The 27,718-nt window shown below is 42.4% G+C and overlaps 1 protein-coding gene across 10 annotated transcripts in view; it reads right to left on the reverse strand.

The window, feature by feature from the left end:
- The window catches only part of STIM1 (stromal interaction molecule 1), a 218,868-nt gene that overhangs the window by 20,559 nt on the left and 170,591 nt on the right, over positions 1 to 27,718 (reverse strand). For all 10 annotated transcript variants that reach the window (XM_005578991.4, XM_005578993.4, XM_005578989.4 and 7 more), the window contains exons 4-6: positions 14,101 to 14,212; positions 10,677 to 10,792; positions 2,787 to 2,964 (exon numbers count right to left, since the gene is read on the reverse strand). In XM_005578991.4, the coding sequence (XP_005579048.2) occupies positions 2,787 to 2,964; positions 10,677 to 10,792; positions 14,101 to 14,212 (406 nt within the window). The remainder of the gene's footprint in view (positions 1 to 2,786; positions 2,965 to 10,676; positions 10,793 to 14,100; positions 14,213 to 27,718) is intronic.

The following is a 27,718-nucleotide window of genomic DNA, read 5'->3' on the forward strand; positions in this document are numbered from 1 at the left end:
AGACCTCAAAAGGTATCGTGGAACAAGCAAGGAGGTAAGAGGAAGAAATGTTAGGCTGCAAGCTCCCGCGAATTGTAATCTGCCTACTTGGTCCCTGAAGAGAAAGGGAGTTGAACCTCCTGAAAATGAACACCAGATGGCAATACATGCATAGGTAAAGACAAACCAGAGGCGCCATTTCCTGCCATCTCCTTCCCTTGCTGAATGTCCTTCTTTATTGTACTCTTCCATGACCCAACTGTATAAAGTTACACCATTAAGGATACTGTCCTCTATGAAAGCAGCCTCTTGAGAAAAGCCAATACTACGATAAGTCTGTCCTTTATAATAGTGAGCTCCTTTATAGTAGAATCAAGACTGACCCCCTTTCATAGTGCCAATAAGGTCTGTTAGAGATGGAGATCAATAATTATTGTTGGGTGCAGAAATGAGCAAATAAATATACAATTAAGCACTGCCCCACTCCAAGGCAACAACCATTAGCATTGCAATTAGTCCTGCCTCTAAGCAGTTGTGTGACGATGAGCAAGTTTTGCCTGCTTTGGGAATCAAAATTCCTGCCTGCCTCAAATAATTATCTTGAAACTCAATGAAATCCTAACTGGAATGTACATGTAGAATTATATTTATTCACACAAATTATCAGGAACTCTGTAATAAAGCTCTGTAAAAGCTGGCATTGCAGGTCTGTTAATACAAGGAGGAACAAGGTGGCAGTGGGCTCTGGACACTCAGAGGAGGATGTATGTGTGCATGTGTGCAAGCCTATCTCTAGGGGGGAAAGGGGAGGGGTGTCTTTGTCTCTTTCTAAGTGCCGCAGTGGTCACTTAGCTCTGGAGGTCTTAGGGAGCAGGGAGTGCTGGGAGCTTAGTTTTATCCCCAAACTTGGAATGTCTCCTGCCTAGATTCTTTTGCCTTTGGAATGGAAACAGTACACGTTTTTCAAACAAATGAGGTATGGGGACTGCTCAGACAGCAGCAGTTAGCCCCTAACTGGCAAAGGGCCCAAGAACAAGGGGCCCAGCGGAGTAGCCAGGATTCAGCTTAGAGATCAGACCCCTCTCGCTCCCTAGAAGCCCAGCCCATGGAAATAAACCCAGTAAGTCTGCTACCTCAGTAAAAGCAGCACCCTGGAGTGTCAAAATTCCTAGTTTACTACTTACTGATATATGACCCTGAGCAAAGCACTTACCCTCTCTGAGCCTTCATTTCCTCAACTCTAATAGTACCTACTTCAAAGGGCTATAGTGATTAAAAGCAATAATGCATTTAATTATTTAACAATACCTGGCTCACAAGAAGTCTTTTCCCCACCCCTCCAAAGAAAATAGTGTTTACCATTTAAAAATAACACAATGGCTGGGCACAGTGGCTCAGGCCTGTAATCCCAGCACTTTGGGAGGCTGAGGTAGACCTCTTGAGTCCAGAGTTCAGGAAAAGCCTGGGCAACACAGCAAGACCCCTGTCTCTACAAAAAATCAAAACAATTAGCCTGGCATGGTGGCATGCACCCAGCTACACAGGAGGCTGAAGCAGGAGGATCTCTTGAGCCCAGGGGTGGAGGCTGCAGTGAGCCATGTTCATGCAATTCAACTTCAGCCTGGGCAACAGACCAAGACCCAGAGTCAAAAAAATAATAATAATAAATAGAAATAAATGAAAAGACAAGACTTCATTTCCTTTTACATGAATTCCTGCAAAGACTTCCCAACTAGAGTCCCTAGGCTTCCAGAATCATTTTCTAAAAGACAGTCCTGAATAGGCCTCTCCTCTTCTCGAAAATAAAACCACCAAAAAAACCTGATTTGACTCTCTATTGCCTTCTGCATCCTACTAACTTCCCCACATGCATCTTAAGGTCCCAGGGATCTGGCCCCACCCTATACACTCAACCTTAACACCCAGGACCTCCCTACCCATCTTTCAAGGCTACCTCCTCAGAGTCCCACATCCACTCATTCACCTCTTTGTCTTTCTAGTCATTAGCATTCTTATCCTATAAGCTGAGTCTGGAACTAAGTCTGCATTAAGTGTGCTCTCACTGCTGCTTCTTGTGGGTGTGTAAGTTTTGTTTCCTCAGGAACAGTGAATTTCTTACAACTGCCATCACAGAACTGGTTACTATATGTTAGGAAATACACAGGCTGACTGACCGACTGACTTAACGGGCACTCTCTTTTCACAGCTAAATCTTCTGCCATAGTTTTGAAGTCATATTTTATTTTAACAGAATCCCACACCATATGAGTTGGAAGTGTTCTAGGAGAGTTTAGCATTCTCCTAGGTCAATCCCTTCATATTACCAATGAGGAAATAAGTCCTGGGAGGGAAAGAGATTTATCCAAAGTCATACAGCAAGTCAGCGTTTATGAGATTTAGATTCCTTATAAGAAAGAACTAAGGCCAGTAAGAAGGAAGGTTTGTGAGGTTTCTTTGGGGAACAGTAAAGAACAGTTCATTGTATCTATTTATATGCTAAGAGAAGCAGTCCAGAGACGGATGAAGGAAGAATGACCCCCTAACAAGCAATGGGAAGCTCAAGACCTCTGGCAGCTACACATTTCTCCCTCTGAAGCTAAGAGGCAAAAAAGATAGAAACAAGTTTCTCCCCAGGAGGAATAACTGCCCAGAGCACTTGGAATATCAGCAACCTAAACTTGCAGTGCAGTTTTGGAAGGATGATGCAGCCTGGGCTGCCATGTTAACAAGGTCTCAGGGGCCAAGTGGCTCACACTCAGGTGGAAATAGGAGGTTCCCAGGAGCCAAAGGTAATGGCAGGGCCTTACCTTTCCTGAAGGTCATGCAGACTCTGCTCAGCTCGGTGTAACCCCTCCAAGTCCTTCATCATCTTCTTCATGTGCTCCTTGGAGTAACGGTTCTGGATATAGGCAAACCAGCAGCCGCCCACACCAATAACGATAGACACCACCAGCATGAAGTCCTTGAGGTGATTATGGCGGGTCACTGCCAAAGAGGGGAGGGCATGGTGAGTTAGGGTGCCTACTGCACACTTAGCCTTGCAGACTCCACTGCACACTCTCCCACTCTCCCACTGAGAAGGAATTAGTTTCTCTTCTTAGATACACAATTCCCATACCCTATTATAGTAAGCTCTATGTCTATCTCTCTGCTAGCCAAGGCTTTGTTTTGAAATGAGAGGCCTTACAGCAATACAGGAAGCTTATTAAATCACACTTCCTTAAGATGCAGTGAAGAGGAGAGAACTAGTGCCTTCTCAATATACCCTAGCCATCTTTGGGCTAGGATGAGCCCATATGCCCAGATGTAGTGGCTTCTGTCCTACAGGGTAAGCAATTCTAAAGTTCCACAGTAGGTAAATGGAGATGACTGGTATAAAGGATATAAAGCAATGTCACCAGAAGCCTTAGTTCTGGCTGTAGGACTGAAGTCACTGTAGGAACTAGGTCTCCTGGACTACCAGGCCATTCTTGGCACAGATCAGGGAAAGGTCCAGAAGTCTCAATCTACGGTGAACATTTCTAGGCTACTGTGAAATCCAGAGACTCTAGAACAGGATAGCATCAAGAAATTGATATTGATGAGACATTACACCTACCAGAAACTGAGGGGCAGAGCTATTTCCAGAAAACACCTGGTAGCAATTCAGTGAAGCATGAGGGCCCCAACCACCAACTGGGGTTCAAAGAATGCCCATTGTCCAGAGCAAAATTTAAATGTTAAACAAGAAATGACACCAAAAGATAAAAAGCAAAAGCCACATCCTAAACACTTAGCTAATCAGGAGAGAGGCACTTCTGGAACTAACATTGTTCCTGGTATACCAGATCTGGGCTCTGTGCCACAGCACAAAAGACTTGAAAGGGGCACTATAAGGAGACGGCTGCTCCTGCATCCTCTGTCTAGGTTGTGCTGTGGGCTCAGAGGAGCCCTGGATGTGGGAGTCAGAGAAAGAGGGAAAAAAGGGAGTTATGCCAGGGCTAATGACCCTCTGTGCACAGCAAGTTGCCCTTAGACAGTGGAGGAGGAGGTAGGACTGGCATGATCCTTGGACACAGTAAGGACGTGAGGCTGGTGGAAATCCAAAAGGACCCGGGTCGAGCCACCAAGTTAAGGGAGGGTCAAGACACCAGAAAAAGAAACCATATGATACTGATGCCCATAGTTTGACAAAAAGAGTTACCATCATAGCTGCTCACAGAAAGGCTGAGCAGCAGGACATGGGGATGAGATGGGATCAAAGACAAATTAACACATCCTATTTCCACCCAAGGGAGGGGGGTTACTAGGTCAGGGTGGTGGCCATGTCCTTCATATGTTTATTCTAGGCTCTCTGAAAGAAAACCGAGGGTCCTCTCATGGCCATCCCCTAGCCTCCAGGCAGGCTACAAGTCTAGGCATACTTAAGCCCTCACTCTCCTACCTTTTGGGTTCCAAGAGGAGCTATTTCTGCAGCACAGTGAGTTGTCTTTCTTCCTGGAACACACCTGCCTCCTCCAGAGCCACTACCAGAGCCTGGGGTATTCTTTGTCTCCCCTGTTTGTTAAGGACTTTTAATCTTGGTTTCCTAGGGTTTCTCAACTTCAATATCCCCTTTATATTCTTACCAAAAGTCAAAGGTATCCTTGTTCAAACAAGACTCCACACAACGAGTGCTTCCAATACTTCAAATACTTAAGGTGGGTATGCAGATTGAGCCTAGTTATTTCATTTGGTTTCTTATTCTACGTTATCCAGTTCAATTTGCCAGAAAAGCAATCACTCCTGCTCACTGAGGACTTCCCCCTATTTTCTGAGCCAATGAAGAAGGAAGATAAGGCATAGTCTTTTCTTTTCCTATCTCCAACTGCCCCTGACCTGCAACAATTATTCTGTCGGCCTCCCTGCACTTTTCTCAATATTCCTGCTGAAAGCACAAAGGGCACACTAGCCCCTAGCCCAAAACTAAGCACACTGTAGGCACACGTTAAAAATTGAAAATAGTAGCTACCATTTATTTAGGGGAAATTGGGGCACAGAGAACCTTAGAAATGTGTCCAAGGTCACAAAGCTACTGAGTGATAGAGCTAGTCAGCTTGATTTCAAAGCTGGAACTCTTTATTGTATCTTGTTTCCTCTAACGGAAGTAGAAGATGGATAACATCTCCTAACATCTCCAAACACCCCTAACATCTGCAAACTGGTACTATTTGGAGAGCCCTAGATGGGCCTGTAAGCCCAGAGCCAACTCTGCAGAGTGAAAAAGACTGTAAAGGGCGGTGTGTAAAGGGCTGTGGTCGCATGGGGAGGACTGAGCATGCCTTCTACTGTCAGAAAATGGACCTTGAGGTGGCCCTCTGCTGAGCCAATCTGATCCCTCTTCCCTTTTCCCAAGTTCTGAGGCTGCTGTGGACAGATGGCACCTGTTCCCTCGGCATGCCCTCTTGGCTACTGCATGACAAACCTTTTATGTGAGATATGTCAAGCCTCAGACCAATAGCAGAATTTTTATTATGGCTCGGTGAGGTGGCCATAGCTCACAGCTGTACCAAGTCTAGGTTCTCTGGGGTGTTTGTGTGCTAAATGACTGATGATGAGGTCTAAGTGTCTGCTCATTCAGCCTTAAGAACTCATCCTAACTTCAGAACACAGGTCAGACCCAGTACAGGCCTCTAGGTCCTAAATGGGTGTTAAAGAATAGCACTGAAATAGGGATTTTTAGTCCATGCTCAGAGGGAAAATAAAGTCTAGAGGGGCACAGATCAAGGGACTATTTGTAAACATCCAGCAGGCACGCCCCCACCCCTTTCAGAAGTTTCCTGGCAAAGAGCTCCTTAGTATTTTCCTCAGACTCCAGCTGGCAATTTTCAAAAGTTTCATTAGACAAGCATCAGTAGAAAAATATAAAAACAATATTTGCCATCAGGACAGCTGCTGATTTCTAAAATCTTAGCTTCCAGGAGTATACCCAGTTCTATCAGAATCCTTGAATGAGAGAGCCACTAAGAACCTTTAATGACCAAACCCATTTTACAGAAAAGGAAACCCAAGTCCAGGCAGAACTGAATTGCCAAAGGTCACTTAATAAGGCAAGGACCAAGCACAGAAGTCCTAAAAATACAGGAGGCAGACACCAGGAAGGAACAGACCTCCTGTCTTTTATACAGAACCCTTATTAAGCAAGGAGTTCCTCCCAAAAATCATAAAATGTCACAGCTGAAAGAAACTGTAGGGAGGAATCTCATAATACAAATCATAAAACACACCTGAGAAAAGTGACCTACCCAAGGTCACACAGTGAGTGGCAATTTTGAAAAGGGACCCAGGTCACCTGCCAATCCAGGGTTCTTTCCCAAACTTCAAAGAAGTCGTCTGAATAAAACTCCAGGAGCTACAAAAAAATCAAGCTGTACAGGCATACACTGCAAGTTCAGTTTGAGGCCACTGCAATAAAGCTAATAAAGCAATAAAGTGAGTCACACAAATTTTTTGGTTTCCTCAGTGATAAAAGTTATGTTTACGCTATACTATAGTCTATTAAGTGTATAATAGCATTATGTCTAAAAATACAGTGTGCGTGCCTTAATTTAAAAATAACTTATTGCTTAAAAATTCCGACACAGACACTCAAAAGTGAGCACACGCTCTTGGAAATATGGTACCAACAGCTTGATCAACACAGGATTGCCACAAACCTTCAACTTATAAAAAATGCAATTATCTGCAAAGTGCAATAAAGCAAAGCACAATAAAATAAGGTATGCATGTATATATTTATTAAGACATAATTCACAGAGCCTAAAATTCTAAGTCTCTCTCTTAAAATGTGCAATTCAATGGTTGTAGTATATTCACAAGGTTGTGCAACCATTGACAAAATTAATGTTAGAATATTATCATTACCCCAAAAAGAAATGCCGTATCTATTAGCAGTCACTTCCTATTTCCCACTGCCCCCACTCCCAGCCCCAGAAATCACTAATCTATTTTCTGTCTCTATGGATTTGTGTATTCTGGGCATTTTATGTAAGTGAAATCACAAAATTATATAATATGTGGCCTGTTGTGACTGGCTTCTTTTACTTGGCATGTTTTCAAGGTTCATCCACACTGTAGCATATATCAGTACTTCATACCTTTTAGTGGCTGATTAATATTCTACTGTATATATATACCATTTATTTTTCCATTCATCAACTGACAGACACTTGAGTTGTTTCCACTTTTTGGCTATTATTCTAATTTCAACACATCCTTACCAACACTTGTTACTGTCTTTTTTATTATATCCTAGTGAATAAAAAGTGTTACCTCATTGTGATTTTGATTTGCATTGCCCTGATAATGATGTCAAGCACTGTTTCAGGTGTATATTGGCCATTGAACTGTGGACATATAAATATATGTTCAAATCCTTTGTCCATTTTTTGTTTGTTCGTTCGTTTTGAGAGAGGGTATCACTCTGTCACCCAGGCTGGAGTGCAGTGGCATGATCTTGGCTTACTGTAACCTCTGCCTCCCAGGTTTCAGTAATTCTCATGCCTCAGCCTCCTGAGTAGCTGGGATTACAGGCATGTGCCACCACACCTGGCTAATTTTTGCATTTTTTTAGTAGAGACGGGGTTTTGCCATGTTGGCCAGACTGTTCTTGAACTCCTGTCCTCAGGTGATCCGCCCACCTCAGCCTCCCAAAGTGCTGGGATTACTGGCATGAGCCACCGTCCCTAGCAAGAATTTTTTATGTATTCTGGATAGTAAAGCCTTGTCAGAAAAATGTTTGCCAATACTTTCTCCATTTTGTGGTTTGTCTTTTCACTTTCTTGGTACATTCTTTGAAGTATGAAACTTTTTTATTTTGGTGAAGTCCAGTTTATCTATTCTTTCTTTTGTTGCATACGCTCTTTAAAAAATAATTTGAGGTAAAATTCACATAATATAAAAGTAACCATTTTAAAGTAAGCAATTCAGTGGCATATAGTACATTCATGATGTTATGCAACCACCACCTCTATCTAGTTCCAAAACATTTCTATCACTCTACAGTAAAATTTTTTACCCAGTAAGTGGTTTCTCCCCATTCCCTCCTCCCACCAATCCCTGCCAACCATCAGTCTATATTCTGTCTCTGTGGATTTATCTATTCTAATCATTTCATATTAACAGAATCATACAATACGTGATCTTTTGTGTCTGGCTTCTTTCATTTAGCATAATGCTTTCCAGGTTCATCCACATTGTAACATGTATCAGAACTTCATTCCATTTGTAGGTGAATAATATTCCATTGCACCACAATGTATTTATCTATTCATCTATTAATAGATATTTGGGTTGTTTTATTTTTTGGCTCTTGTGGCATGTGCTGCTATGAACATGCATGTACGTGTACTTGTTTGAGTACTTGTCTTCAATTCTTTGCATGTATACCTAAGTGTGGAATTGCTAGGCTCTATGGTAACTCTGTGTCTAATTTTTGAGAAACCACCAGACTATTTTACATAGAAGCGGAACCATTTTACCTTCTCATCAGCAATGTACAGGGGTTCCAATTTCTCTACACCCTTGCCAAAACTTGTTTTCCATTTTTAAAAACTATTTTTATTATAACTGTCCCAGTCAGTGTGAATTATATTCTTAGCTTCAGTACCTGTGCTCTGCCTATCTCAGGAAGATAGTTTTCCTGCTGATCTCTGGCCTTCCTCAAGTTAGATCACATGCAGCACATGGGCTACATGCAATAAGCCTAAGAGAAAAATACCCCTGTCCTGGTATCAGTCCAACCTGCTCCACCAGGGCCCCTCTCGTTGGCTCTGATATCCTGGACCCTGTACCATGTCCCCAGCATTCTGGTTCCCATGGCTGATTTTTCCAGATAAAATCCTTGACTGCTTTAACCTGCAGTTTCTACTGTACCCTTTCAGACATGGTAAATCTGATTTTGATACAGATATAGCTTGATAATATATATTACAAGGCTAAGGAAGACTTTCAGGCTGCTGAAAACCTCCCCTTGCTGGGTGGTGACAGAGGAGAACCTTTGCAAAAGTAGCCTAGCTTTTATAGTTGGGCATGAGTGTTCTTGGTGTGTACAAAGAGATGTGTAAGTTGTTAACAGGGAGAGTTTAATAAGGCCACTTCCACTTCTCATCTTTCAAGACTCAGCTCAAGAATTACTTTCTCCATAAAGTTTCCTGGACTCCAATAGGAAACTCCTCCCTAGTATGTGCCCCCAGTTGAACTCTGGAAAGACTTACATAATAGCTATAACACTTACTATATTTGTTGACACTTTACTATATTTGCTGACATAGCTATCTCCATTTAGATAGAAGTACTTGAGAGCAGGTATCCTGCCATTTATGCTGGTACTTAGAATGTGCTCAATAAAGGTTAGTGAATGATGAAAGGCCACTGCTCAATACAGAGACTAGGCCTTACATAAAGAGTAGAACCAGTTACTGTGTCATTCTTCAAAACCTACCAATGAAGGTGAGCAAAATGTGTCCTAGAACCCTCCACTCCCCCAAAAAAAGGTGGCAAAGGAAGTGGAAACAGTAGTCTTCGCCCAGGTTGGTCTGTTTCATACTTTCAAAAAGCATAGATCCACTTGTATTGAGACATCAGCTTGCATATTTGCCAAGCCATATTCACAGACAGGGAAATGTTATATTGCCTCTGACCTTGCCTGCCAGCTGCTTCTCTGGACTGGTTCCTGATTCAATACCTTTCTGCTGCTGGCACCCTAAATTGAGGCAAGCCATTCCCAAAGGGCAGGAAGCGGGCCCTAAGAGGCTGTTTAGTTGAAAATAGTTTTCCAAGAAATCTCACTACTTTTTGCTCCCCTTTGGTTCACTTAGAATTAGAAAAAGGATGGCAGGCTGGCTGTTCCCACAACATAGCTCTGTGGAGACTGAACAACCCAATTCTCTCAACTAGCCTCCTTGGCTGAAGAGACCACCCTTTCTTAGGCCCAAGTGTGTCTACTGCTTCAGTGAAAACCCACTTAGTCCTCCTTGGTCATTCAATGATACAAAGATATTCACTAATCAGTTCATACACTCTAAATGTCTACAATAACCCACTGTCTCTCTCTCTCTCTCTCTCTATATATACACACACACACACACACACACACACACACACACACACATATATATATATAGCTGCTGATGTGCTATTGAAATGAAATATGGAAGTAGGTAACAGCTAACAAGCTTTCAGTCCATAGGTGGTTACTTCTATCCCTGAGCATACTTTCCATATTTTAGCTTTTGTATTCTTGCTCAGGTTGTTTACTCTGCCTAGAATGTCCTATTCTGCCACCTCCATAGAATAAAGCTCTATCCACCCTTAAAGGCAGAGGTCACATGTCACCTTGTCTATAGGATACCTTCACTAGGCCTCCTCTGGGCCTCAGAAGCACTGTGTACCTCTATAGAACACTCATGTTATACCATCAGGGCAGAATATGATTCATTCCAGGTCTTCCTACAGGGTCCAGCACAGCACTGGCACAATGCAGATATTTCCTTATTTAATGAATGCATGTTGCTATATATCTGGACTAAAATGTAAGACTCTTTCAAACTTAATACCAGTGGAAAGAGTATAGGTGCTATCTTGCAGGTGTGCCTAGCAGACCCAGAGCCTTAGCCTATCCACTACAATAGCTTTGGTTTCCATGGCACAGCAGTAGCCCTTCTCAACACAAGACTCACAGAGAGGAGGCCCGAAGAGCACTGTATCCAGGGCCTTCAACTGCAGCTTCTGCCGATGACTCCGGTCTGTCATCTTCAGCACAGTCCCTGTCATTGTGGTGTTGGTGACAGCTAGCCTGTTGAGGCAAAGAGTAGCAGATCAGTTCGCTGCCAGTAAAGCCAGGAAGGATCCTGGTAGGATTACCCGCCTCCTCCAGGAACACTTCTAGCTCTTGGTGATTGCTCCCCTCTGCACTCTAGAACACAGAGTCTATACCAGTTGGGTCTCATCAGAAACATTTACCAAGAACTTGTTCAGCCCTCTCCCCATATCCACCAACTTCTAAGCACGCTATCCTCTAAGGATTACCTGTCTGTAACCATTCCCACACCCAACTAAATTTTCTGTTGTGCTTCTCCTTCCAGGGTTTATCTTCTATATATTGTCCCCACCTCCCACCACTTATAAATGCATTTCCTGTGCAGCCCAGGCCAAACTGTCATGTCATATGACCCAGTGATTCCAGGACTTATGAATTATCCTAAACTCACTGTCATTATATATAAACCTGCTGATGTGCTATTGACATGAAATACAGAAAAGGAAAAATTTTTTTTAATGAATCACTGGTGACAAAAATGGAATTAGTCCTGTTAGCTTGTATTTGAGTCACTGCAATACAAGTTACCTCCAATAAAATTACTGTAATTTTTTATGACCTCCACCCATACTGTCAGTGATAACTATAATAAGAGAAAGCCTGTAAACAAGAAAATGACCTAGGAAAAATGGAACTTTGTTTCTCTTCTGCTGGAACACAGTGGATATAAAAGGAGAGGGGTAAAGGATATGAAAGGTTGAAAACCACTGGTCTAAGTCCCACAAGTAAGCACTTAATTCTATACTACTCTATAAGGTTTGTGCTCTTTTCTGATGCATATCTTTATTTCCTCAGCTAGAAAAGAAGCTTCTGACAGCACAGTGTGATTATACTCCTGTCGGAGCACGCAGGAACAGCTACTTTCTTCTCTGGCCTTGGAAAGCAATCAAGCCCACCAATAAGAGAGGCAGTGAGGCACTGTGATGGGGAGTGGGAGTGGTCAGGAGATCTGTCTTCTCATTTCAGCTCTACTAGTGACTCACTTGTCTGATCATAAGTTGCTTTGTTCCTCCCCCAGGACCTCAGTTTCCTACTGTGTAAACTTATATAAAATCAGATGCTTCCTACAGGCCTGGGAGTTCTTGGGGTTCCTCTTTAAAACACTTCTGCCAGATGTGCTGCAGTTTGTCTGACTAATGAGAATAAACATTGTCATCTTTTCTACAGTCTATTTCTCAAAGACACCTATGAACTGGAATGCTATCTATTTGTAAGCAATGAAAGAAATGAGAAAGGAGGTAACATTGACTAAGCAACTACTGTGTGTCTGATACTTTACATACAATACCTCATTCAGTCCTCACAACAACCTTAAGAACTCAGTTCCATTATTAGTGCCACTTTCTAGATAAGAAAACGGAGACTTAGAATTGAGTAACTTGCCCAAAGTCACAAACAAGTAAGTGGCAAAGCCAGAGAATGAACTCAAATCTGCTAGATTATTCTCATTATACCATGTGAGCTAGTGATGGGCCTAGAACCACCCTCACTCCACCCCAAGCACTGAAGGCCCCATGCTTCCTGCTATCACTAAGGTGCCACAGCTTGGCATCCCCTACATCTGTGCCCAGCCTGGATGGACCTGGTCTTGGCTCTAATTCTAGCCACAAAAAAGCTACGTGAACCGATGACCTGAGAACTGACTTCTTATTCTATGCTTTGCAGTTTTAATCCAAGCCAAAGATATCCCCCATGAGGAAAATGGTACGGGGATCCACAAAGCAATATTGCTATTTCTATGGGTAGCAAGAAAGACACCTAAATCCTGGATCTTAGTGGCCAATCATCTACTTCTCCATTAAACATGGAGTTCCTCAAGTCAGGGGTCTGGTCTAATGCATCTCTTTGTCCTCTGGGCCCACCAAAGAGCATGGCACATGGTAGGTGCTTAGTGAAGTTTTGTAAAATAGAACTAAACTGAATATTGAAAGGAAACCTATCTTTAACCACATGGCACAAGAAGAAGATGCAGTGAAAAAGAGCAAGGCATTTAGAACAAGACAGACCTGGATTCAAATCCCAGCTCTGCCACTTACCAGCTTGGATAAATTATAAAATATTTGAGATTCAGTTTGCTCACCCAAAAGTTGGGATACTCTTCCTCCCAGAGTTGTGAGAATCAACTGAAATAATAGGTAGGAAAGCACTCTATAAAGGGAGGTACAAACATTAAGATTATTACTCTCTCCAGAGTAGGGAGAAGCTGTGAAGAAGAGGCTGCAGGCAGCAGAGGAGGGAACAGCCAGCTCAGCTAGGCCTGGACAGCAGTGCTCGGTAGCTCTGTGGCTGGAGACTGCAAAGTGTGGGCATTCCAAGAGCTTCACCTTCCCCTTTCCCCTTTGCTGAAGCTGAAAACCAGATGCACCTACATAATAAGATGACAGATTATACATAATCAGCACTTACCAGATAGTAAGCCCTTTGAGGGCAAGGGCAGGTTGTTGTCATCTTTATCCCCAGCACCCAGCACAAGTGCTTGGCACAGAGCAGGTACCCAGTAAATATTTGTTGGATGAATAAGTAAGTGGATTAATGACTGAATGACATATGGCACTGGTTTGACATTACAAGAAGTCCAAGCAGTACTCCATTCCTCCCCCCATTCCCAGCCCAAGCCTTACCATATTGAGTGTGTAAAGGAGGCAAAGAGTCATGAAACAACAGCTGTTGGAGTCATCCCAGAGATGAGGCTGGGGCCAATGGCAATCAACCTCTCCTCTGTACCATTTTTATTATAAATAAGCTGCATATGGATAACCCAGGGAAGGCTAAAAGAGCCCTGAGGCTCCCAGGTGATAAAAGAGGCAGCTGCTTAGAGCATGGGGAAAAAAAAAAAAAAAGAAACACCAACAGGGTTTGATGTATACCAAGATTCAAATCTCAGTTTTGCCCCTAACTAGTCATATTTGTGACCTTAGAAAAGTTACTTAACCAGTTTCATCATCTATATACAATAATACCCACCTTACAGGACTGATGTAAGAATTAAATGAGATACTGTATATAGTGTTGAGTAGAATGTCTGGCATGTCCTAAGCACTCAGTAAATGGCAGCTATTAGTACTATTCCCAGGATTGACACGAATATTAAAGAACAGAGTGGATGCAAAGTGCCCATCATACTTTATAGCAAGTGCACAACAGATGTGAGAATAGGCAAGATCTATAGACGCTGCTCTGAAAAGGGTAGAACCTCACTTAACTGGCCAGAGCAATCTGAAGGCAGGCCCACTCCAGCCCACTCCCCATACCCTCAAGAGAGAAAAACCCAGTCCCCTCCTGACCTTGGCATGGCATGGCCACTGAGCTGCAGCTTCCGGAAGGTCTCCTCATACTGAGGCAGCTCCACATATGTGATCAGCCACTGTACCACCTCATCCACGGTCCAATTGTATACTGTGAAAAGAGACAAGCAAAGTCATGACTCTAGAATGCCAAGCACTGCTTGCATTTATTGTCATATTGACCTTAATATTTACCACATTTGTGTGTGTTTAATATCTCTCTGTCCCATAAAATACTAAGTATGAAAGGAGTATACACTCTGAGTTTATTTATATGAAATCCTAGAAAAGACAAATCTATAGTGATAGAAAGCAGATAAACGGTTAGCTGGAGCCAGGAAGGGAGCTCCAGGGAAAAATCATAAATGCAATTTTATAAGGTGATGGATATATTCTATATTTTGAATGTGGTGGTGGTTACACAAATGATAACACCTGTCAAAATGCATCAAACTGTACATTTAAAATAGGTGTATCTTCTTTTATGTAAATTATAACTCAATAAATTTGATTTTGGTATATTTTTAAACTGTTGTGACCAGGGTTGAGAATCAACTATCCATCCATTCATCTATCCAGCTATTCAACTGAGCATTCATAAGTGGACTAGTTAGTGCCAAGCCTGGAGGAAGTTAGTTCCCAATCCAGTGGAAGAGATCAAAAGCTAAACAGCATAAGTGAAGCACAGATTCTGATAAAGAAAAATACATAGAGCACAGAGAAGAAAGGAAATAACTGCCTAGGGGATCAGGTACAGCCTCGGAGAAGATGATGTATTGCAACATAAAGGATTAGTAGAAGCTTATCTGAAATATTTCTTTTTTTTTTTTTTTTTTTTAGACAGAGTCTCGCTCTGTCGCCCAGGCTGGAGTGCAGTGGCGCGATCTCGGCTCACTGCAAGCTCCGCCTCCCGGGTTCACGCCATTCTCCTGCCTCAGCCTCCCGAGTAGCTGGGACTACAGGCGCCCACAACCGCGTCCGGCTAATTTTTTGTATTTTTAGTAGAGACGGGGTTTCACCGTGGTCTCGATCTCCTGACCTTGTGATCCGCCCGCCTCGGCCTCCCAAAGTGCTGGGATTACAGGCGTGAGCCACCGCGCCCGGCAATCTGAAATATTTCATGAGTGTGAGGGGAGGAAGGCACTCAATACAGAATGAAGACAGGTGCAAAAGAAAAGATGTGAAATTTGATGTGCGTGAAACAGCAGTCCCCAACCTTTTTGGCATGAGGGACTGGTTTCATGGGAGATGATTTTTCCACAGACCTGGGCAGGGAGATGGTTTCAGGATGAAACTGTTCCACCTAGATCATCAGACATTAGTTAGATTCTCATAAGAAGCATGTAACCTAGATCCCTCACACGTGCAGTTCACAATAGGGTTCGCACTCCTATGAGGATCTAATGCCACTGCTGATCTGACAAAAGGTGGAGTTCAGGCAGTAATGCTCCCTCACCCACCACTCATCTCCTGCTGTGCAGCCCAGTCCCTAACGGGCCATGGACTGATACAGATCCGTGGTCCAGGGGTTGGAGACCCCTGGTCTAGAATATAGAATATATGGCAGGTAGTAGCAGAAGAAAGTTGAAGCCACGTCACAAAGGGTCTTGACTACCATGCTAAGATAGCTACTAGTATTGTCCTGGGATAAGCCTAACTCAGGTTGCTCTGGCCAGTTAGGTGAGGCCCAACCCTTTTCAAGACAGAATCTATAGACTTCTCCTCCTCTCACATCTATTGTGTGCTTAGTATAGAGCACACTGGGCACTTTATACCATTCTCTTATTTGATGCTATTTAGAGTTGCACTGTCCAAGCAGTAGTAGCCAGCAGCCACAGTGGATATTTAAATTTAAATTTATTAAAATTAAATAAATTAAGAATTCAGTTCCTCAATGGCACTAGCCACACTTCAAGTGCCCAACAGCTAGATATGGCTAATGGCTACCATATTGGACAGCATAAACTATAGAACATTTCCATCACTGTAGAAAGTTCTATTAGACAGCACTGGTAAAGATAATTTAATATAGGCCGGGAGCGGTAGCTCATGCCTGTAATCCCAGCACTTTGAGAGGACAAGGTGGGAGATCACTTGAACTCCAGAATTCAAGACCAGCCTGGGCAATACAGTGTGACCCTGTCTCTATTAAAATGCGGATCACAAGGTCAGGAGATCGAGACCACAGTGAAACCCCGTCTCTACTTAAAATACAAAAAATTAGCCGGGCGCAGTGGCGGGTGCCTGTAGTCCCAGCTACTCAGGAGGCTGAGGCAGGAGAATGGCGGGAACCCGGGAGGCGGAGCTTGCAGTGAGCCGAGATCGCGCCACTGCACTCCAGCCTGGGCAACAGCGTGAGACTCCATCTCAAAAAAAAAAAAAAAAAAAAAAATTTTTTTTTTAATTAGCCAGGTGTGGTGGTGCATACCTAGAGTCCCAGCTACTCAGGAGGCTGAGGTGGGAGGATCACTTGAGCCTGGGAGATTGAGGCTGCGGTGAGCCATGATCATGCCACTGCACTCTAGCCTGGGTGACAGAGTGAGACTGTTGCAAAACAAATTAAAAAAAGATAATTTACGGCCAGGCAGTGGTTCACAACTGTAATCCCAGCACTTTGGGAGGCCAAGGCAGGTGGATCATCTGAGCTCAACATGGCGAAACCTCATCTCTATTAAAAATACAAAAATTAGCCAGGCATGGTGGCGCATGCCTGTAGTCCCAGCTACTCGGGAGGCTGAGGCAGGAAAATCGCTTGAACTTGGGAAGCAGAGGTTGCAGTGAGCCGAGATCGCATCACTGCACTTCAGCCTGAGTGACAGAGCAAGACTCCATCTCAAAAAAAAAAAAAAAGGTAATTTACTATTGAAGTGTTTTGATTCTATATTTATATTTTGGAAATAAGCTAAAAGTAAAGAACACAAGTATATTCTGGATCATCTAGATATATAAGAATACAGGCTCTCAACTTCAGTGCTCATGTTGCATTTGTGTTTATAAGTGTGTTGATGCAAAATAGTTATTACAATGACACAGTTCACCTTTAAACAATGCAGGTTTTAACTGCCTGGGTCCATTGATACATGAATTTTATACATGGATTTTTTTTCAATAAAAGGTATACTGAGTGTGTCTGCTTCTCCTGCCTCCTTTCCTACCTTCTCTATCTTTTCTGCTTCTGCCACCCCTGAGACAGCAAAACTAACCTCTCTTCTTCGTCCTCCTCCTCAGCCCACTCAATATGAAGATGAGGATGAAAACCTTTATGATGATCCACTTCCACTTAATAAACTGTAAATATGTTTTCTCTGATTATCTTAATAACATTTCCTTTTCTGTTACTTTGTTGCAAGAATACAGTATATAATGCATATAACATATAAAATATGGGCTAATAGGCTGTTTATGTTATTGGTAAGGCTCTGGTCAACAGTAGGCTATTAATAGTTCAATTTTGAGGGAGTCAAAAGTTATAAGTGGATTTCTGACTATATGGGGGAAAAGGGACAGTCAGCACCCCTAAGTCCTGTGTTGTTAAGGCTCAACTGTATTTCCCTGGAATTTTAGGACATAATGTACTTCATAACAATAAAATATCTCAAATTTAAATTTTAATACAAAAGAACCCAGAGGTCAAACTGATGTTTTTACACAAAATATACATTCATAATTGCAATTCAAATTTTTAAGACAAATATTACCCACTAAAAGATATAAACCACCAAGAACTGTCCCAATTGGTGCATCCCCAGAGAGACTAATGTAGTATCACAGGATCACCTATTATGATCTATCTGATAGCACTATAATGAACATGGGTCACTTTTGCCACCAAGCATCCACTTCCCTTTTTGGTGACAACAGTATTCTGAATTTGTATTAACAGAACCACTCCTCCCTTGCTCTCAGCTAATATGCTTCAAGTAAAGCTAAATCAACCTCTAAAAATAGAGTATGTAACCCAAGCTAAACCAATCAATATCTTCCATCTTTCTGCCCATACTGCTTAGTTCAGGGATGAGTACATAACTCAAGTCAAGGCTGAAGAAACTGAATTCTAAAATTTTTGTTTAGCCTATAGGGGATATGCTTGCTCTTCCACTATACTGGTGTCTGGGATAAAATGATCCTGCACTATAATGTTAATAACAACAATAATAATAATAATAGTAATACAAGCCATCTCTTACATAGCTTACTCTATGAGAGTATTGTTCTAAGTACCTCACATATATTAACTCACTAATCTTCATCATTTTCATATGAAGTAGATATCCCATTTTATCCCCATTTTAAGGATGAAGAAACTAAAGCACAGAAAGGTTATATAACTTTCCCAAAGTTACCCAGCTAGGAATTGGGAAAGCCAAGATTTGGTCTAAGGCAGTCTGGCTCCATCATTCATGTTCTAAGCATGTATGTGTGTGTGTGTGTTTGGGGGGAGGTTGTATGATGCTGCTGGAAGCCTTCATACAGAGGAAAAGCTGAGTCAAGATCCAGATGACAGGTCATGCACAGTGACTCACACCTGTCATCCCAGCACTTTGGGAGACTGAGGCGGGAGGATCACTTGAGCTCAGGGGTTTGAGATCAGCCTGGGCAACACAGACAGACCACATAACTACAAAAAATAAAAAAAATAAATTAGCCAGGTGTGGTGATGCGAGTCTGTGGTCCCAGCTATTCAGGAGGCTGAGGTGGGAGGATGGCTTGAGCCTGGAAGGTCAAGGTTGCAATAAGCTGTGATCATGCCATTGCACTCCAGCTTGGGCAACAGAGTGAGATCCTGTCTAAAAAAAAAAGAAAAGAAAAAAAAATCCAGCTGATATAATTTAAGCCCTGAGTCAGATCATGCCTGTAGAAATCCCTATTCATAGATATTTCAGTTTTGTGCAACAAGTACATTTTCCCTTTTGCTTGTATCAGATTGAAAGGATTTTCTGTCAAAACAGGAACCAACTCTAACTGAAACAACTGAGTGGTCATTTGCAACATGGCAAATTGCATCATCACCATACATGCAGCACTAGAACTACTGATTCCTCAATATTATAATGTGATGTTTTTAATGAATAGTCATAAAAAGTAGCCTTTTAAAACAATTTTTAGGCCGGGTATGGTGGCTCATGCCTGTAATCCCAGCACTTTGGGAGGCCGAGGTGGGTGGATCACCTGAGATCAGGAGTTCGAGACCAGCCTGACCAACATGGTGAAACCCCATCTCTACTAAAAGTACAAAAATTAACTGAGCGTGGTGGTGGGCGCCTATAATCCCAGCTACTCAGGAGGCTGAGGTAGGAGAATTGCTTGAACTCAGGAGGTGGAGGTTGCAGTGAGCCAAGATCATGCCATTGCACTCCAGCATGGGCAACAGAACGAGACTCTGTCTCAAAAAAATAATAATAATAACAATAATAATAATTTTTTTTCTGTATTGTGTTTAAACATACAGAAAGCAAATTTATCTCTATACTTTGTTAAAAGTCAATTATGAAGGAATAGAAGTGACTTAATACAAAATACACAAGGAATACATTCCAGCCCAGTGAAGGTCAAATGAGATCATGAATCAAAGTTTCATGTAGCTTAAATAAAGAAAAATGGTGGGAGAAATGAGTCATCACATGGTACCCAGCAATACAGACATGCTGAACTTAAAAGAGCCTGGAAACAACTGATTTTCAGCCAAAAAGCATAATTTTATTGGATCTGAGGTTTATTTTTACTTAAAGTATAAACCTGTTTTTGTTTACACTTATATACAAATTTTATACAGTGACTTAAACTTTGTTTTATGTTTGTATATACTTAAATAACATTATAATAAAAAATAATTTAAGTCAGCACTGCAGGTCCAAGATGAATTATTTACCTTAAAAGGAATTTGTACATTCTTCAAGTTTGAAAACTACTGCTGTAAGCAGCAAGAAGCCAAAAAAGTTTTGAAGTTGAATGATATGCTGAGATTCATCACTGTCCTCTCATAAGATCCGTATCTTTTTTCTTTGAAGAGACAGGTCTTGGTCGGGGCAGTGGCTCAACACCTGTAATCCCAACACTTTGGGAGGCTGAGGTGGGCAGACGATGAGGTCAGGAGATAGAGACCATCCTGGCCAACATGGTGAAACCCCGTCTCTACTAAAATTACAAAAAAATTAGCTGGGCGTGGTGGTGCGCACCTGTAGTTCCAGCTACTTGGGAGGCTGAGGTAGGAGAATCGCTTGAACCCAGGAGGTGGAGGTTGCAGTGAGCTGAGATCACACCATCACACTCCAGCCTGGGTGACAGAGTGAGACTCCATCTCAAAAAAAAAAAAAAAAAAGACAGAGACAGGTCTTGCTCTGCCACCGAGGCTTGAGTGCAGTGGCATGGTCACAACTCACTGCAGCCTTGAACTCCTGGGCTCAAGAGATCCTCCTGCCTCAGCCTCCTGAGTAGCTAAGACTACAGGCATGTACTACTACCATGCCAGGCTAACTCTTTTTTTGTTTTTGTTTTTGTCTTTGTCTTTGTTTTGTTTTGTTTTTTTGAAAAAGAGTCTTGCTCTGTCACCTAGGCTGGAGTGCAGTGGTGTGATCTCAGCTCACTGCAGCCTCTGTCTCCCAGGTTCATGTGATTCTCCTGCCTCACCATCTGGAGTAGCTGGAATTACAGACACATGCCACCACACCCAGCTAATTTCTGTATTTTCAGTACAGATAGGGTTTCACCATGTTATCCAGGTTAGTCTCAGACTCCTGACCTCAAGCGATCCTCCCACCTCAGCCTCACAATTGTGAAGTGCTGGGATTACAGAGGTGAGCCACTGTGCCTGGTCAAATTCTTTTACTTGTTGTAGAGATAGGGTCTCCCTATGTCGCCAAGGCTGGTCTAGAACTCCTGGTCTCTGGCAATCCTCCAGCCTCAGCCTCCCAAAGTGATAAGATTATAGGCATGAGCCATCAGACCTGGTCTAATTTCCCTTTAATAGGCAGAAAACATTGAAGGCATGGAATATGTCCTATTCATTTTGCTCATCCATTGTTTCTGAACTAAGAGCTTCATATACAGTGGCATCAATAAGAACTACTCTAAATGAGGGGTTCCAAACATGATTTTACGTGGGCCTCAAAACAACAACAAAACCTCCTTAGAAAAATATACAGCTCACATGGATAAGTAACTTCGGAAATGCTTGTCAAAAAACAGGCATTTGGTCAGACATGGTGGCTCATGCCTATAATCCCAGCACTTTGGGAGGCTGAGGCAGGAGGACCACTTGAGGCCAGGAATTTGAGATGAACCTAAGCAACACAGCAAGACCCCAACTCTACAAAAGAAAAATGAAAAAATTAGCCAGGCATAATGGCAAATGCCTGTAGTCCCAGCTACTTAGGAGGCTGAAGTGGGAGGATAACTTGAGCCCAGGAGTTCAAGGTTGCAGTGAGCCATGACTGCACCACTGCACTCCAGCCTGGGCAGCAGAATGAGACCCTGTCTCAAAAACAAACAAAACAAAACAAAACAAACAAAATCAGTCATTCCTCTCAGCCCAGCATGGGATGCAAAGCAGATAATCAGAAAGACAACCTGAATAAAATAAAGTTCAAGGCAAAAATGCTCCAATTTCTTAATGTCCTCAAGAAGATGCTGGAGTTCAGAAGGAAAGCTCTGAAGCTGAGTGCCTTTGGGGGAAGATTAGACTATTTGCAGAGGCATGGCAGATGAGAAGGGAAAGGTGGCAGGGGAAGGAAATGAGGCAGACACAGTGTGTCCAGGAATGCATCCTAGAAGACAAGATACTAGAAGCTTAAGTGAAGGGTGCTTAGTCAGTGCTTGGTTAAATTTCTAATTCCCAGACTAGAATATGTTGGAAGAAAAAGATAAATTAATTTCCAAGACATACTGTTGAGAAAAGAAGGATGACAGAGCTGGGATTAAATTAGTGTTGAGGGGTGGCGCGTGCCTGTGATCCCAACTACTTGGGAAGCTAAGGCATGAGAATCACTTGAACCCAGGAGGCAGAGCTTGCAGTGAGCTAAGACCGTGCCACTGCACTCCAGCCTGGCGACAGACTGAGGTTGTCTCAAAAAAAAAAAAAAAAAAAAAGGTAGCTCACACCTGTAATCCCAGTACTTTGGGAGGCCGAGGTGGGTGGATCACTTTGAGGTCAGGAGAGTTTGAGACCACCCTGGCCAACATGGTGAAACCCTGTCTCTACTAAAAATACAAAAATTAGCCAGGCATGGTGTCACATGCCTGTAATCCCAGCTACTTGGGAGGCTGAGGTGGAAGGATCACTTGAACCCAGGAGGCGAAGGTTGCAGTGAGCTGAGATCTCACCACTGCACTCCAGCCTGGGCAACAGAGCAAAACTCCGCCTCAAAAAAAAAAAAGGTGTTGAGGGATGGACTTGGTGGCTCATGCCTATAATCCCAGCACATAGGGAGGCTGAGACAGGTAGATTGCTTGAGCCCAGGAATTCAAGGCCAACCTGGGAAACAAGACAAAACCCATCTCTAAAAAAAAATACCAAAAAATTAGGCAGGTGTGGTAGTACATGCTATAGTCCTAGCTACTCAGGAGGCTGAGGTGAGAGGATCACTTAAGCCTGGAAGACAGAGGTTGCAATAAGCCGAGATTGCAACACTGTACTCCAGCCTGGGTGACAGAGCAAGACCTTGACTCAAAAAAAAAAAAAAAAAAAAATGCTGAGGGAAGTTAAACGGACTAGAATGTATTATTCCTGAAAATGAATATATATCCTAACGCATTGCAGATGTTATCATTTACTATGGTCTGGAGTGTCAGGTAATGAAAGCATAAGAGAGTAACACACAGATATGAGGCAGACAGACAAGTGCTAGCCTGTAAAGTGCAGAGAACAACATATTCCTGCCACTGCTGCCAAGGGAACTCAACCTCATCCAGCACAAAGGGGCCTTTCTGCCTGGAGTATAGTGGAAAGAAGGCTACTTTTTTATTGCTAGAAGGCCTGAGGCCAGCAGTGCATCAAGGGCCTTTTGTCTACTGGGAGGATGCCTTGATACAAGTCTGGGCATAGAATCTTGGCATGCAGAAACTCCCCTATCAGCACCCTACACCACAGTGGTGACAGGCAGAAGTCACTCTAGACGAGGGTTTCTGAGCCTCTGCACCAATGACATTTGAGATGAGATAATTCTTCATTGTGGAGGCTGTCCTATGCATTGCAGGATGTTTAACGACATAGATGCCAGTAACATGCTGCCAATCATGACAATTAAAAAATGTCTCCAGATATTGTTCAATGTCCCATGGAAGGGAAAAACTACCCCTAGCTGAGAACCACTGCTCTAAGCACTGCATTAAGTGAGGCACACAGTCTCTAAGGGGGCCAATACACTCCACTGAAGATGGACTCTAGAATAATCAGCTCCTATATAGCTAAGTTGTAGGGGAAAAGGATAATAACTTCAGCATGTCAGACCAAACCTTAAGATGGTTTTGGTTTGTTTGTTGTTGTTGTTGTTTTTATCTGTATATATCATTCTGTTACCTAGGCAGATGCCCTATCTAGGTAGCATTTGGCAGTATGGTGTCCACCTGGAGTCACTATAGTCTGAACAAAACGAGCCAGGATGAGCTGCATCCTCTATAACATCTGTATCTCAGATAGCAACCCTGAGTTCCAGCATGAAGATCTCATTCAAAAGACCAGCTGATATATCAGGGCTTCCTGTCCACAAGGTTCAAGCACCTAAAAGTTAAAAGTCTTGTTCTGTTTTCTCATTCCAAAAGAGAAAATGGGAAGAATCCCTGGGCCAGAGTGAGGAAGAAGGCAACAGCAAGTACAGAGAGCTGTGGCTATCAGTGACAGGCTGCAGAATTTGGCAAAGAGAGCTTACTACAGATACAGACTCCAAATGACTCATATGTCCAAATCCCAGTAGGACATGCAAGCGAGAGCCAATGTCCTAACGTCATAAGTCTCCCATTCCCTGAGCCTGTCCATGTGGCCCCTAGCCAGATCAAAGACTACATCTCTGGGCAAAATGACAAACAATGCTACACCCAATCAGAGAAGGCTAACCCCTGGAGTTCTACACAACAAACCATCCTTTCATAAGAGACATACAGGGTGACTTAACTCTAATCTTTTTTTTGAGATGTACTCTCACTATGTCGCCAGACTGGAGTGCAATGGTACAATCTCAGCTCACTGCAACCTCCGCCTCCCAGGTTCAAGCGATTCTCCTGCCTCAGCCTCCCGAGTAGCTGGGATTACAGGCAAGTGCCACCATGTCTAGCTAATTTTTGTATTTTTAGTAGAAACAACGTTTCACCATGTTGGCCAGGATGGTCTCGATCTCCCGACCTCATGATCCGCCCACTTCGGCCTCCCAAAGTGCTGGGATTACAGGCATGAGCCACCAGGCCTGGCCATCTCCAATCTTTTTAATGACATAATCTACCTGTAAAAAAGCTTTGTACACACATTGCCAATATATGTATATGTGTTTATAAATTAGATTCATTTACTAACATTAGATAGACTGTAAAACATACATAAAAATTAAACAATGAGTTAAAAATAAGTACAATATAAATACAACCTCTAGTATCTTCTTCAAATGAACAAATGATGGCAATCTGTGGGTCCTGGATCACTTCTTGTCCATCTTATCAGTATTTATGTTTTCTCACTAAAAGTATCACTTACCCCCACAGACTTCTTATGGAGGTAAAGGGGGAAGGTATAAAAAAATTAAAAAGTACTTATGACACATATCCACAAAGAATCCCAGAAACTGATGTCCAGTTAGCATCTTGGGTAGCAAAGATATACTCTGGTCTCCACACTATGTTTTATAGATAGGAACGGACCTTTTATGTTTGAGAACAATTTTCATGTAAAAATCAATAAAACCTCCTGTTTTATTCTGAGGTAGCTACAAAAACTAAAGTTATTAAAGACTGCCAAACCACTGGCATTTTAGAACACTGATTTTTTATTTTAGGATATATTACAAAAAACACTAATTTGAACCTGGAAGACCTTGCCTATCCTATCTGCCATGAACTAGCTTGTGTAAATCACTTAACCTCAATTTCCCCTTCTGTAAAGTATTCATTTTGCTATTCAACAAGCATTTATTTCGTTCTATTCTGAGGCCACGCACTGGGAATAGAGCAATGATCAAGAGGGAGATCCCTACTCCCATGTAGCTTACAATTTAGCAATATCTGTCTCCCAGAGTTGTTGAATTAAATGAGTTAATGTGTTTGAAGATGCCTAGGACTTAATACAAACTCAGTAGTAATTTTTTCTTAATATGTACCTTCATTCAAAAAGGGGTAAATATTAAGGACTGGTCAGAATCTGGATGGACAGAGATGCAGATCTGCCAGAAGAAAGAATCATGAACAAAGACAAAGAGCTGTAAGATATGAAGCATGCTCAGAGAACACTGACTCTAGTTTGTCTGGAGTTCAAGAGTTATATATACAGTCAAGGAGAATGAGGTATTGCTGACACCAAATGACAAAGGTCCTTGAAAACAAGTGGTCTCAGACGCCAAAATAATATATTCATTAGGGGGAAAAAACGTTTATTGAGCAGCTACTACTTGCCAGGCACCACTCTAGAAGGTAAAGATACAACAACACACAAAACAGAGTCACAGATCCCACGGTGCTTATATTCTGGTGGAGAGAGACAATGTAAAACACTATAAACAAATAATTATATGTCAGGTGGTGAAAAGTATAATGAAAAACAATTAAGCCATAAGGGGTTAAGGGGATAAAAAATAGTCCTATATTGTATGAGGTCAGATCAGGGAAGGCCTCTCCGATGAAGTGATATTTGAGCAGAAAATGAAATATAAGGTGCGACCCATGTGGACATTTACGGGAAGGGCATACCAGGCAGAAGGAACAGTATTACTCCCTAGCACTTGAGCTATAGCAATACATCCAGGGATGTGCCAAGGCAAACACTTGGCCTTGGCCAATCTTTTCTCTTGCCAGGAAAGGAATAAGTAATAGTAAATTGATTCCTGAATCAGTATCTTTTCCCATAGTGGACCTGTGGTGCCTCCAGACGAAGCCCTCATCTACTTTTGTGGTTTCAAATCCACATCTCAAGAGAATGAGGTCTGGCAGGAAGGTTGCCAGTACTTTCTTTGCCCCTGCTTCACACAGCTGTTAGTTGGTCACTTAGCCTTTAGTCAGCCAGTCAGATATAGCACAGTGGTTAAGAATGTGAGCTTTGGCCAAGCACGGTGGCTCACACCTATAATCCTAATACTTTGGGAGGCCAAGGCAGGAGGATCATTTGAGGCTAGGAGTTCAAGACCAGCCTGGGCAACAAAGTGAGACCTCGTCTTTACAAAAAAAAAAAAACAAAATTAGCTGTGTGTGATGGCACGCACCTGTAGTCCCAGCTACTTGGGAGGTTGAGGTGGGAGGATCACCTGGAGTTGAGGCTAGAATGAGCCAAGATTGTGCCACTGTACTCCACCCTAAGTGATAGAGAAGATCCCGTCTCAAAAAACAAAACAAAAAAAAAACAAAAAAAAAAAGAAAGTGAACTTTGAAACCAGGTGTCTTGATTTGAATTTGCAATTTGCCACTTACTAGATGTAAGACCATGGGCAAATTACTTAATCTTTTGTGCCTCATTTTTTTCACCACCAAAATGATGAAAATCAGAGTTTTCACATCACAAAAATGTAGTAAAGGGAAGCTCCTAGCATACTGTAATTGTAAAAAAAATCATCTATGATTATTATCACCATTCATTTATTCATTCATTCACTAAGCTTGTATTGGCTTCTACTCTAGCAGGTAAAGGATGAGTTAACCAGCACAGAGGTGAATCTGCATGAACTCCATCCTCAAGGGCTCTCTTCTAGAGAGGGGAATATACAAGGAAACAAATGAATATAATATAGTGTGATAAATGCTAGGTCACAGGGATATATAAGGTAATGTGGTAGCACATAGAAAGGAGTGACTGACAGAATCAGAAAAGGCATCACAAAACCCAGCTTCTTATTTGTCTACTCTGGATAACAGCGCTCCAAGGCAGCTATGAAATCCTTCCAAAGTGGCCCTTCCTAAAGATAGTGTGTGACCTGGAACTGTGAATTGTCTCTTTAAGTAGCTTCCTTCGGGTTCCCACTAGCACTTATCTGGAACTACAGTGAGGTAGAGGTCTTCATTTTCTAATCTGATGTCATTATCAAACCCTGAGCCATTGCTGCAAAAATAATCTGGCCGAGGCTTCATGTGATAGGCTCACTAGGCTACTAGGCAAAAACCAGGTCTCCCAGGGCCTAACAGGACATGCTATTAAAGACCACCTACAGAGCAGCTACAAGGTTAGTAGAGCCAGGTTAGAGAAGTCTGACAGCATGGCTGCAGGGTAGTAAGAGAACCTAGGAGCTCAGAAATGCTGGGTAGGCCAAACAACTTATCTAAGATCACACAATCAAACAGCCAAGGACACATTTTTGTGTGCTGCATTCCTACTCTGGGCCAGGCCCTGTGCTAAGTATTAAGAGATAAAATCATATAAAATGCTGCACTCCAGCAGTCTGATGGGAAAACAGACAGTGGAACAGATCTTTGCATTTAGTGTGCTAATGGCTGTGAA

The sequence above is a fragment of the Macaca fascicularis genome, chromosome 14, assembly GCF_037993035.2.
Source record: "Macaca fascicularis isolate 582-1 chromosome 14, T2T-MFA8v1.1".
Classification (NCBI taxonomy): domain Eukaryota; kingdom Metazoa; phylum Chordata; class Mammalia; order Primates; family Cercopithecidae; genus Macaca; species Macaca fascicularis.